Raw genomic sequence first — 13,778 nt, forward strand, 5'->3', positions numbered from 1 at the left:
TATTCTATCATCAAATAAATTGTGTGTAAATGTTCACTTGCTCTCTCCAGTTTATCAGTGCTCTCTTAATTGCTAAATCTATTCCTTATCTTTCATGATTTCTCTGTAGTTTTGAACATTATTGATCATTCTCATTTTCCTAAACACTCTTTTCCCTGGGTATTCACAAAATTGATCTCCTCTAGTTTTCTTCCTACCTGTCTGGCCATATATCAGTCTGCTTTGGTGGGTAATAATCTGTGTTCCTACATCTCTGCATGGGTGAACCCCAAGACCAGGGGTCGGCAACGTATGACTCTCGAGCCATATCTGGCTCTACCTCCCTACTGGCCAATCTGAGCAGAGCCCCAGGATGTGCCCCAGGGGGCCCTTTAGCCCCCACCCCATATTCCAGCACCTTCCACCTTCATCCTCCTCTTTCCGCAGGCGTTTATGGCTCTCACAGCCAAAAAGGTTGCCGACCGTTGCCAAAGACTATTATGGTGACCTCCTACTTAGCCTTCCTACCTTCAGTCTCTGCCCACTCCAATCTACCCACTGCTCATCTGCCAAATTAATATTCCCAAAGTACTGGTAAGGCCACCTGAAGAAACTCCAATTACTTCCCAATTGCCTGTACTATAAAATACAAAGTCCTCTGATATTTAAATCACTTTACAAACTGGCTTTTACCTATAATACCAAAATGATTGTATGTTCTTCCCCTTTATATTCTACATTCATTCCAAATTGACATATTTTCTATCCTCCATACATGACATTCTATCTTATGCCTTTGCATAAGCCATCCCTAAGCCTAGAATGTCCTCCCAATATCCTTCATTATTGTTCAGTTGTTTTTCAATTAAGTCCAATTCTTCACGGCCTCTTTTGGGGTTTTCTTGGCAAAGATATTAGAACTTTTTTCCATTTCCTTCTTCAGGTGATTTTACAGATAAGAAAACTGAGGCAAACAAGGTTAAGTGATTTACCCAGGGTCACACATTTAGTGTCTGATTTCAGATTTGAACTCAAATTTTTCTGTTCTAGGTCTCAGAGCTCTATCCACTGCTCTATCTTGGACTTACCAACTTCCATAAAAACGACATTCAAGTTCCATCTCCTATGTGAGATCTCCCAGATCAAAATTTTAGTGTCTGAACACCTATCCGTTCAAATATTTTGTAATTCTTTTGTGCAGAATTTGCATTTAGCTATCTCTATGTGTTGTAAACCCTAGTAGGATGTAAGCACTCTGAAGAGAGGGACTGTTTCTTCTTTGCCTCTATATGTCCAAAACTAACAATGCCTGACACATTATGGTTTTCCACATTTGTGTTGAATAAATGGTAGATGAATCTATGTAGTAATGTCCTCTTTTGTTTTCACCTCTTCTCCAAGTTTGTTCCTTCTAAGAAATTTTTAAAGTAATATTTGCCTATTGCAAATTACAACAGAAAGAAGACATTCATCAAAAAGAAATACAAATAAAATTAATAGCCAACATGTTTATCCAATGTGTCTGTGACTTTTCTTATCTTATTTACTTTTATTGTGTACTTCTTGGGAAGGAATAACTGTATGGTGTAGCAAAATTTCTAGGGTGTTCAATGGTTCTGGAATCAGAGGACTTGGATTCAAATTCTACCTCTGATTATTCACTATTTGTATGACCATGGTCAAGTCATTCAACACCCCTACAATTTCATTGTTTTCATCAACAAAATGAGGAAATTAAACTAGATAACCTCTAACACTAAATCAATATGTTTTTGATCTTTAGAATAAGAATTATAATTTCCTTAAGAATTCCCTCTCATTGGCAAGACAAATATGAAAGAAACATACAAACTATTCCAAATTGGCATGTCTTAAGTATAGATTAAGGATCTTCCTAACTAAATAATTTCAACAAAAAACTTTAGTCTTCTTAAATGCACAAGTACACATTTTAGAAATGTTCTTACTAGTCACCAAATTCTCAGGATAATTTGTAATCTATAAGAAAACTAGAAGGGGCCAAGGGGGAAAATTTGGCTCCAAACGCCAACTGGAAATGCACACACACACACACACACACACACACACACACACACACACACACAATGTTTGACTTGGCTATCTATTAAATGAAAACATTGGCTACAAAAACAAATTGCTTCAGAAATCTACCTTCAGGCAGTTATAAAACAACTAAACTAAGATTATAATCATACCTGAAGATTATGGAATATCTGTGGGCATAAATGTGGTTTATGATGGGCTGAACCTCCAAAAACAATCATCAGAATGATCATAAAAACAAGAGAACCATATGAAAAAATTATTGTGCAGAAAATGGAAATCAGTCATAGAGTTTTAGAGCTGGAAGAAACCTTAGTGATCATCTAATTTCACCCTCTCATTGTACAGATTAGAAAACTGAGACCTGGAGCAGTTGAGCAGCTGCATGCTTAATGATTTATACCTCACTGGTGCTACCACACACCAACCACAATCTAATAAATGAAAGATGTTCCTTCTTTTCCTCCTGTTTTTTTTTTTTTAACCCAGCCATGATGCCCATGGAGTGTCCTTACCTGCCAGCCTTGGTAATGATCATCTCTGTCCCAATGTCATGGAACCTTTTCCAGAGGTCAGCACATTGGAGCTCAACCTGTATCTCCTCCATGGATGAAATGGGGGGCGGTGGGGGACCAGGAGCACCTGACGTAAGATCCGGGTGAGACTCAAAGGAGCAAGATGTCCTCTCTGTGAGCACCTCCGTGTCTGAACCAGTGCTCTGCTCTGAGTCTGCAAAACAAATACCAGGCCTTAGGTGAGAAGTTATAATGACCTTTTTGCCTTATGATGGAGGGGATGGAAGGAAGGGACAAGTGAGAAGAAAGGGGAATAAAAGAGGGACTAGAAATTGCGAAGCTCCAGAGCACAGCACTCAGAGGATTTTATTATTTTTTTATGGTTTGTTGCTGTGATTTATGGCCTAGTTTCAGGTTTCGTGTTTCCAACATGACATCTGGCATTTTAGTAAGTTTTAGCAACAGCTGAACAAAATTGTCCACATCACAAGATATAAAGAGTAGCTAATGTCATTGCTTTGGAAAGAATGAAGCATAGGGCATGGGACGAGCAATTAAGTACAAATTTTTAAAAATTAGTTGGTTTGAAAATAGAGGTTGTAGCCTATGTTGCCCACATTACAGGGGCTTGAGGGGAGGACTCACAAAAGTAGCCTCTTAATTCCTGGACAAATTTCATCCCAGCCCAGGCCACTATGGGTAAATTAGCTCTTCTAAACATTATCCTCCCTCCTTCCCAGGTTTATGTCCTGAATATCCCTGCAGTATAAAATGTTCCAGAATCTTCAGGCATCCTCTGTATTATATCTGCTTGTATAACCCCCATTTTCTGAGAGAATGACCTTTCCTAGAAGTCTAATAAGGTCATTTTGATGAAGAAAAGGCTGCTGGCTATTGCAAGGCAAAAAAGGGGCAAAAACATATGGGATTAGTTACCCAGGAAGGCTGTTGAAACAAAGGGTATAAATGAGTTCAGGAGACACCTAGATTGGTTTCTGAAGTATGAGGAGAGAGGAGGGGGGGGGCCAAAACAGGAAGGTGGGTTTGAAAGCAACCAAATAAAAAGCTGGTATTTTGGGCCAGATGGCCTTTTCCTCTCTGACAATATCATCTGTGCTGATGAAGAGAAGTCAAGGGAATAAAATCAACTGATGTAGAAGGCTGGGGTTAAGCTTAATAGCAAAGTTGATTTGTGGTAAATTGGAAAGAATGGGTAGTTCAGCACAATGCCCAGAGAATCTCATCATTTTTCAATAACAATTATCTTGATAATAACTCACATTTATATAGTATTTTAAGATTTACAAAGTGCTTTCCACAATAATAATGAACATTTTGAAGTTTGCAAAGTATTTTACGTATACCATCTCCTTTGATCCACACAATGACCTAGTGAACTAAGTGCTAATGTTATCCTCCGATAACAGATGAGAAAACTGAGGTACAAAGAGGTGAAGTGATTTCCCTAAGGTCATAAAGTATGTGTCCAGCACAGGACTTTGAACTCAACTTTTCCCGACTCCAATTCCAGCACTCTATTCACTGTAGCAAAAACGTGTGTGGTAGATGATACAAATATTTATTTTTTCATTTAAAAATATTTTCCATTTTACAAATAAGCAAAGGTTGAGAAATTATATGACTTGCTGAAGACTGCACAGTTAAGAAGTGTCAGAGCTAAGACTGAACTTGATATTTCCTAACCTCTGACTGGTGAGCACCCTTATGTAGGGGTCCTCTATAGCATGAAGGACTTATTTTCTATTGATGGAAATTTTTCTGCTACCTGACCCAAGATCCCCACTCTACTTGCCAAAACAACTTCTGTACTAAATTGCTCAATTCTACCTTTACAGGTATATATATACAGACAACAATATGTAAGATATAGCTTTGATAGAGAAGCTACAGGGAATAAAAAAGAAAAGAAAATCAATAGGATTCTCTGAATGCTTCTGTGAACCAGGAACTGAAGGCTGCCTTTCTTGTTCCAGCTGAGTATGTAGCTCTTCTGGGGGTCAGGAGACAGCAGTTAGTGTGGGACAGGAAGGGGGGTTGGAGAAGTATGATATGAATTCACATCATTGTAACCCAAGGTATGAAGTGATGGTGATGAAGGGGAGATCCCACAAAGCAATATTTGAAAGTGAAGAATATTTTGATCTGAGAGAATAAGGAAAGGTTTTGCACAAACACATAATTCACACACATTAATTGAGCTGAGACTTAAAAGAGAATAAGAACCTTGAAAAACAGAATTGAAGAAGAACTACATTACAAGAATGATGATGCATCCATCAACTGAGATGAAAGGTGTCATAGCTGAATTCACATAACTAGGTCTATTTTAGTTGGAATTTTAAGAATATGAAGTAGAAGAATGAAAGATAAGACTAGAAAGGTAAATTAAGGGTCAACTAGCTTGTTCTTATTCAGTCATTTCAGTTATACCCAACTCTTTGTGACCTGATGTGGGGTTTCCTTCGCAAAGATACTGAAGTGATTTACCATTTCCTTCTCTAGCTCATTTTGCACATGAGGAAACTGAGGGAAAACAGGTTAAGTGACTTATCCAGAATCACACAGCTAGTAAGTACCAGAGGCTAGATTTGAGCTTAGGTCTTTCTGACTCTAAGCTTGGCACTCTCATCTATTATACTGGTTATAAGGTCAAAATGAAAGGAAGAGTAGTTTGAATTTTGTTCCAATGGCATTAGGGAGTTTGTTTGCTTGGTTTTTTTTTTAATAACACAGTCAGACTTGTAAAATGAAAGATTATTTTGTGAATGCTGAATTGGAAAAGGTAGAGAGAATGGAACCCAATTAGAAGCTATCACAATGGTCAAGTTGAACAGTAATGAGTGCCTGATACATGTGACATGTCCCTGTCCTCGAGGAACTTATAATTCATAATTTAACCAGGAAAAAATAAATCATACTTTGGAACAACAAGAACAATATTAAATATAGGTATATATAATAAGGAGCTAAATATATTATAATAACTAAAGAAGTCCCCATTTAGTGAGCCACAGATACCTAGCGATTTGCAAGCTGTATTTAGATCAGAGTGAAGGCCATTTTCAGATGAAGTAATTTACCTCCCTACACTGGGAATAAAACCAAAGATTCTTGGCACCTAGCTTTCCACTCCATCTGAAAGCTCACACTCTCTCACCAAAAAAAAAAAAAAAAAAAAAAAAAAAAAAAAAAAAAAAAAGGACCTGGTGGGTTTTACATTCAGAATGTGGGCTCTGTGCCACGTTTACTATTCTATATTGCCAAAGTGCTGCCATTCAAACCAGGGGAACTTTCCAACTGCATCTCAAGGCACCTTTTGCATTTTTTAACTGTTACTGGAAAAAATTGGAGTTTTCATTTTATATGGACTTTGTAAATCTACATCAGAGAGACCAAGGCCAGTCTCTGGGGGTAAACCAAATAAAAATATCTTGTACCTGTTAACAATTACAGAGCATTTTAAGGTTTGTAAAAACTCTATATATTATCTTATCAGCAAATAAGATATTATTTGTAAGGTCTTTAGCATAAGGCTTTTTTTAAAGAAGGATTTCTTAATTTCTCTTATGCACCAATACCTATAACTTTCTATTCAGTCAACCATTTTTAAGCCCTTATCTTCTGTTAGAATTAATATTATGTTGTTCTAAGGTAAAGAGTGGTAGGGGCTAGGCAATGGAGATTAAGTGACTTGCCCAAGGTCACACAGGTAGGGGGTATCGGAGACCACATACATTTGAACCCAGAACTCCGAGGCCACCTAGCTGTCTCATTTTTTCCCCTTTTATCAGATTCTTTATTACAAATCATACTGAGTGTTTAATAAATGCTTGTTTCCTTCCTCCTTCATTTTGATCCTCACAGCAACCCAGTGAATTAGGTATTATTATCATGCCCATTTTAAAGATAATTTTACAGATTTCATTTTATTTTATTATTTTTATGTTTTACAGATAATGAAACTGTTAAGTGGCCCAAGGTCACACAGCTAGTAAGGGTCTGAGATAGAATTTGAACTCAGACCTTCCTGAATCCATGTTCAGCCCTCTATCAGTCCAACTAGCTGTCTATTATTATAATAATTTTAAAATTTTCTATAATGTGTTAGAATGGGGAAGAGCTGGACAGGTTCTACTCAAAGCATCCCATAATCAGTACCATCTTATCTTTTCAGCCTTGATTCACACTAATCCCTTCCTCTTCATTCCTCTTACACTCTACATTCTAGCCAAATGGAACTACTTAACATTCTCTTTGATCACACCAGGTGTTTTCTGGGCACCAATTCATTTGCTCATGCTGTTCCCCTATAACTGATATTAATCAACAGGCATTAAACAACTCCTACATTCCAGGTACTGTTCTAGGAATAAAAACACAAGAGTGAAACAGCCCCTGACTTCAAGGAGTTTGCATCCTATCAGGGGAAATAGTATATACATATAAAAGTATATATAAAATATACACAAGGCAATTGAAGAGGGGAAGTCCTAGCCACTGGGTCATCAGCAAAGACCTTGTAAAGAAAATTGCACTTGAGTTTTTGATATATCCATTTCTTTATTGCTTCCCATTTCAGTTGAAATCCAGCTTGTTCTTCAAGACCAGTCCAAGGGTCATGAACTCATTCCTGATCTCCCCCTATGAAAATTATCTTTCCTTCCCCTCCATGTTCTAGGCAACTCTCTAAGACAGTGATGGACACACTTTTTAAAGAGGGGGCCAAAGGAAAGGAAATGCTCATGTCAGTCTGTTTCTAAGGCAACTCTGTAGAAGTTTCATTGTACTGTATCCTACTCATTGTATTCGTCAGATTGGGAATAATGTAGCATAGCCAGATAGAACGTTTCAGGGGGCTGCATCTGGCCCAAGGGCTGTAGTTTGCCCATCACTGCTCTAAGATGATAATTAGCAGAGAAGGTGTCAACCTTCAATGGTAGAGGGAGCATTCTCACCAATCAGTTTAGTTCCTTACACCAATGAAAAAGAAAGTCCAATCTATATCCTTCCTAAACTTGGTGTAGATTTGTACATCTCTTAGACACATATACCTGCGTGCTGACTAGTGTCATTAGTGAGTTCTGTAAAAGGTCATCATTAGGTGCAACATCATTATAAGGACATTTTATTCCATTAGAAAGGTTTTATAAATGTCACAGAGAAGCGTCTGGATGAACAATATTAGAGTAGAATTTCACAGTCTTAAAGTGGTGTTTGGTGATAATGTTATTAATGATTTTATTTAGAAATGCAATTAAATTCAATAAGTACTTATTAAAATCTCTGTGTCAGGAAGTGGAGATAGAAAAACAAAAATGAAATGGTGTCTCTCACCAAGGAGCTTGCATTCTACTTGAGAAATAGCAAGGGAACTCAGATTAACACAAATGTCCACATATAATAAAGTAATTTACTGTCACATGGGGAAGCTAGCAAAAACATCTGGGGGATCAGAAAAGGCTTCCTGGGGAAAGCACTTGGGCTGAGCTTTCAGAGGTGCTAGAGATTCCAAGACTGAGAAGGGAATGCATTCCAGGCATGGGGGACAGCCAGTACAAGGTCAGAAAGCTACATTGGTCAGAGAAATGCTATGCAAGCTATGCCTGTACTTTATATGAGTTATTTTTGTGTTATATCCCTCTCTGCTGTAGTGTAAGGCCCTTCAGGAGGAACTCTATTATTACTATTATTTTTGCCCTCTTACCTAGCAAAGTGCTTTGTATAATAGGTACTTAATGATTGCTGAATTAACTTGAATTGAACTCAATTGAATTCACTTAAATGTCGTGAGGCTGATTCATGAGTTGCCAACTATACTGTAATATGATCATTAAAATGAAATCATGAAAATAAAATTCTAATTAATAGAATTGCCATGACATTAACAAGACCATAAAACTCTATTAATCAAATCAGAAAAACCATGATAATAATTGTTCATATTTATCTAACACTTCCTAATTTACCAAGCATTTTCCTGAAATTACCATTGTGAAGTACAAGTAGAATATGAGATTTTACAGGACAGGGAAGATTTTAATTTTTTTTTAACTTAATTACTGCCTAGTAAAGTGTTTGGCATCTGGGATGGCTAGGTGGCTCAGTAATTAGAGAGCCCAGCCTAAATACTGGAGGTCCTGGGCTCAAATCTGCTTCTCAGATACTTCCTGTGTGATCCTGAGCAAGTCACTTAACCTCCATTATCTAGCCCTTACCACTCTTCTACCTTGGAACCAATACTTAGTATTAATTTTAAGATAAAAGATAAGGGGGTGGGAGTTAAAAACCATTTGTTGAATCATATGCCACACTTTAGAGGAATAGGGATAGCTATTGGACTTGTGATTTCAATAGTATTGGGAACTTGATGATGAGAATCTCCATCTACTGATGCAGGTTGGCACCTTCTCTGAAATTTGAAGTTTTAGAAGGGTGTCTCTAGCACTGAAGGGTTGTGACTTATCCGGTCAGTTTATGTCACATGCAGGATTTGAACCCCAGTCTTCCTTGCTTTAAGGATGGCCCTCTAAATCCTGCCTCCTGGGCCCTATTTTACAAATCAAGAAATGAAGATCCATAAAGATTAAGTTACCTGTTTTTAGGCATGCAGCCTTCAATTAGCATGATCAAGAAGCAAATACATTCCTTTAATGCTAAGTCTAGTAATTTTTCCACTATACTACATCATCATACAATAACCCTAGCACTGATTTTAGTATTGGTTCTTATAAGGCTGAAGAAAAGGTACCAAATGCATTATATGCCTGCTTGGATGAGTGCCCAGAGTTCCACACTTTTATGTCTCCAAATTATTTTTTCTTGATAGTTGATGACTTCCTGTTTCCCAGAAAGCAAAAGGAATTCTAAAACGTACAGAAAGACTTGTTCGATAGCTTATGAAATTGTTTTTTCACGAGAGAAGTGTAAAGAAACCAGAAACAGAAGTGATAGAGTTACCAATGGCTATTAAAGTTCAAGGAAATAGGAGTTGAGGAACCTGTTTTAAAATCAGAACAAGAGATTTGAAAACATCACATGAGTTACAGGCTGAAACCAGACTACTCAATCCCACTCAACAAACTCCATTAGATGTAAATTCTAACCACTTCGTTGGACACAGTGGCTCTTTGGCCTATTTTTATATCTATAAAATAGAAGTAAATAATGCTAACTTGCCTCTAAGCTTTGTACTATATAAGCAAGACTGATCTCAGTTGTCACTCTTAGATAGAATCAAGAGAGAAGGGAATTGGGAACAATCTGAGCAAGAGTATCAGAAATAATCAGTCATCATACAAGAAGACCATATAATCATTGTAAGAAAACAGATGGCCACAGTGCCTCAATGTGTTGAGGGGTGGTTAAATAAACTTTCTTAACAAATGCAGTGGGTTTATCACTTTTCAACTGATCAATAATTAGTGAGCTGTATTTAGTCAATGGGCAAATAACATCAACCCAACTACAAATGAGAGACTTGTTTGCCATCTATATCCCATACCCTGCAAGGTAGAAAGTGGAAAGTAGATGACAAAGAATCAAGAAGCTAGAGGAGAAGGAGAAGGAATTCCAAAGATCAAATCCAGTCATATAATCCAAAAGTCAAATCTAAGAAAGGTCAGATCCAGAGGTGCAAAGCAACACATAGTTTTAGGTCAAGAGCAACTGATTCAAGGCTAAGCTTGACCCACAAAAAACAAAATTAGAACAACATGAAGGGAGAGGTCAAACAGCTAGTATCTGAGGCAAGATTCAAACTCGGGTCTTCCTGATTCCAAATCCAGATCTCTATCTACTATGTTCCTTAGATACAAATATAGACATATAAATATATGCACATATATACATACATTTCTATATTTTCACATATACATCTAAAAAAACCTTACCTTCTGTCTTAAAATCAATGCTGTGTATTGCTTCCAAGGCAGGAGAACAATAAGGGGTAAGAAATGGAGGTTAAATGACTTGCCCATGGTCACACAGCTAGGAAGTATCTGAGACCAGATCTGAACCCAGGATCTCCTGTTTCTTGAATTCTTGATTCGAGTATTCTTAAAATATTATTTACATTTTAGCCACCTATGAGAACATTTAAGAAAAACTTCTTGGAGGTTGGATGATAACAGTGAAAAGAAAACACCTGCCTTCTAATCCTAGCTCTGTCACTAATTAGCTCTTCACTCTTTCTGGACCAGAAAGCCAAACAAGAAAGGATTCCTTATCCTAACACAAGGCCTTTTTCTACTTAGCTGGAAAATGAGGGAATTGGTAAATACCCTTCTACCTTGAAACAACCTTTGGTTCTATAAAACAACATTAGTATTACCTTTGGAAAGGGAAATGCAAAAGGCAATTTGGCACTGTGGAAACAGCACCTGTCAATGGAGTCATGGCACCTGGGTTCAAATGCTGCCTTTGGAATACTTCTTATTTATGGAAATTTGGGTAAGCCATGACCTCCTTGGAAGTTTCCTCATCTACACAGTGAGGAGGTTGGACTAAAGGGACTCTGAGATGGCTTCTAACTCTCGAACAATGGTCTATAGGTCTCCACCCTGATAGAATACTGTTCCAATCTACAACATAATATCACATTAATCCATCTGGTGAAGAATAGAAAGGATTAAGGTTGTATTAGCTGGAAAATTAAAAAGAAGAAATCAAATTCATTCACTTCATTGGAAATATTTACAATATGAATTAGATATAGCATAATACTGGCTTTGAAGTCAGAGGACCTGAATTCAGATTCTGACTGTGCCATTTACTACTTGTGTAATCCTGACCAAGCGTAATATCTAACTGATGCAAAACAAAGAAAGCAGAAACAGAACATGTACAACTGCAAAAACATAAAATACAAATATTTTAAAGTGTATAAACTCAGCATAAATTAAAGGACAAACTTCAGTTCCAATGGAAAGATTGGATGATAAACATATCCATGCTTTTAACAAATAAGTAGAGGACTATGGGTACAGTGTTACATATTCCAATATGAGGCTACTATAATTTTATGTAACTTTTTCTGTTTTGGTGTTTTCAGGGTTGGGTGTGGAGGAAGTTTTGAGAGGGAACATACATTAGGAAGAGACTATATTTTTTTTAGACACCAAAAATTTCTAAAGAGGAAGAGGGAAGAATTTAATGGTTCCTTCTCAGTGAATAAATATTAACTTTTTTAAATCATTGGATTTAAATTTGTGCCATCTTGCTATATTCTTGCCATTGTTGTCATATGGCACCTTACATTAGGTGGAGTATCAGTGAGCCTCCTTGAATTCTTCACCCAAAGCCCAACTCTAATTTGAGTCACTGAAATCAGATTCTATGTTGATACAATAAAATCACTAAAGTACTGATGCTTTAAAATTTTACCCCAATATCTCTCTTGTACCTATTGATCACAAATTCCAAAGTTCAATGCTTTGCATTATGCTATTGAAACCATCATTGCAGAAGCTCATAGGATCATGAATTAAGAGCTGGAATGGCCTCCTTGTAGTCTAAGATACTATTAGACCTTTGGAATTCCCCAAAGGGAGGGTCAATACTAGAACTAGTTGAGGAAATCAATGGTTAAATCAAAGAATCTCTTTTGTGCCCGGGTTAGCTCCCTGTTTCAGAGAACCATTGATGAGTAAGTAACTTGAGGTTGTTTCCCCTTGATGTTAAGCTATTCTAGAGGGTTTCAGGGTCATATTTTCCTGAAGTAGTATGGCATTCACAAAAAAGTTCCCAGAATTAGCTCCTTCCAAGGAACATCTAGAAGGTGAATGATGAAGTTTATATGAAATCTGGCAGATGAATAACATTTGGTATTGTCAGGACACTAAAAGACTAAACTATAAGTCAGAGTGTCTTTGATTAAAATTATACTGATACCAGAGTTTATAGGAAAATAATAAATATCTGTTAGTGCTGGAAACAAGGGTCTTTCCAATCTTTCTAGCCAGTAGCACTCCCTAAGAGTTCCATTGGAAAATGAGGCAGAACCAAGCATAAAGCCTGCCAAATGATCTACTAACAAGGTAGTTTGATGGACAATAGATAATTCTCTTGGAGTATAATGCATATCTATAAGTAGTTTAGAAGGGGAGAAGGAGGAGAACCAAGGGATAGAGATAATATATAGGCTAAGGCACCATGAATTAGCTATGTATCAATCTCTTGACTCTATCCCCAGGGGAACTCAGAAAGTCAACCAAGATGGACTGATGAATCTTCTCAGTCAGTCAAGGACTCACTTTCCCCCCTCTATAGATGGCAAACATTTCGAAGGGAATGTGTTGACATAGTATGAGATCAATAACATCATTCCCCCTTTTCTTCATCAGTTTTCCACAATTAGCATATTTCCCACTCTTACCATCTTTATATCATTCCTCTTCCTTTCTGCTCATCCCATTCTTATTTCACCAACTCTGGACCTCAGAATATATGAAAAGTAAATTTCCTGAAGAAGATGAATTGCTTCTAGTTTATGCTAAACTAACTGTACAAATAATAACTAACATTATTTACATAGTTCCTTTAGGTTTTCAAAGTACTTTACATGTCTTACTTCATTTGAACCTCACAAAAGTCCTATTTTATAGATGAGCAAATGGAGGCTTATAAATTTTGAGTGAATTGCTCAGGTTCGTAGAACCCACAAGTATCAAAGACAGGATTTAACCTTAGATCTTCCTGAATGCAAGTCCAGTATTCTGTGTACCATGCTATCTAGTTCCCTAAATATCAACTAAAAGTTAAAGGCAACAAACTACCCACTAGAATCTAGTACCGAGAGAATGCCATTGTCCTTAGAGCTTCATACAGCAGCCCATTATTTGTAATTCCATTATATTCTATGAATAGTTTATGGAAGTCTTTTGTCCAACATTATTATAAAGAGAATGGTTATATATCACATTGAACATAAGCAATTATAAAGTGCCTACTATATGCCAAACACTTTCTGAGGGTCTAAGATATAAAGACAAAAGTGAAACAAAATTTAACTTCTAGTTGGAAGAGACAAGCACATAATTAGGTTTATTCAAAACAGATATAAAGAGATATATGGGGAAAGGCATTAGGATCGGGGGAGAACAGAAAAGACTTCATGTAGAATGTAGAAATAACCCTGAAGGAAGCTAGAGATTAAACTCATAATAACCATAATCCAACATTTCTATGGCCATGTTTATACCA

At 36.9% G+C, this 13,778-nt stretch overlaps 1 protein-coding gene across 1 annotated transcript in view; it reads right to left on the minus strand.

Annotated features, from left to right (window-relative positions):
• Nucleotides 1-13,778, minus strand: part of TBX15 (T-box transcription factor 15) — a 147,568-nt gene that overhangs the window by 63,121 nt on the left and 70,669 nt on the right. Inside the window, exon 2 of the mRNA XM_044672497.1 lies at nt 2,559-2,772. Coding sequence (XP_044528432.1) covers nt 2,559-2,772 — 214 coding nt within the window. The remainder of the gene's footprint in view (nt 1-2,558; nt 2,773-13,778) is intronic.

The sequence above is a fragment of the Gracilinanus agilis genome, chromosome 4, assembly GCF_016433145.1.
Source record: "Gracilinanus agilis isolate LMUSP501 chromosome 4, AgileGrace, whole genome shotgun sequence".
Taxonomy (NCBI): Eukaryota; Metazoa; Chordata; class Mammalia; order Didelphimorphia; family Didelphidae; genus Gracilinanus; species Gracilinanus agilis.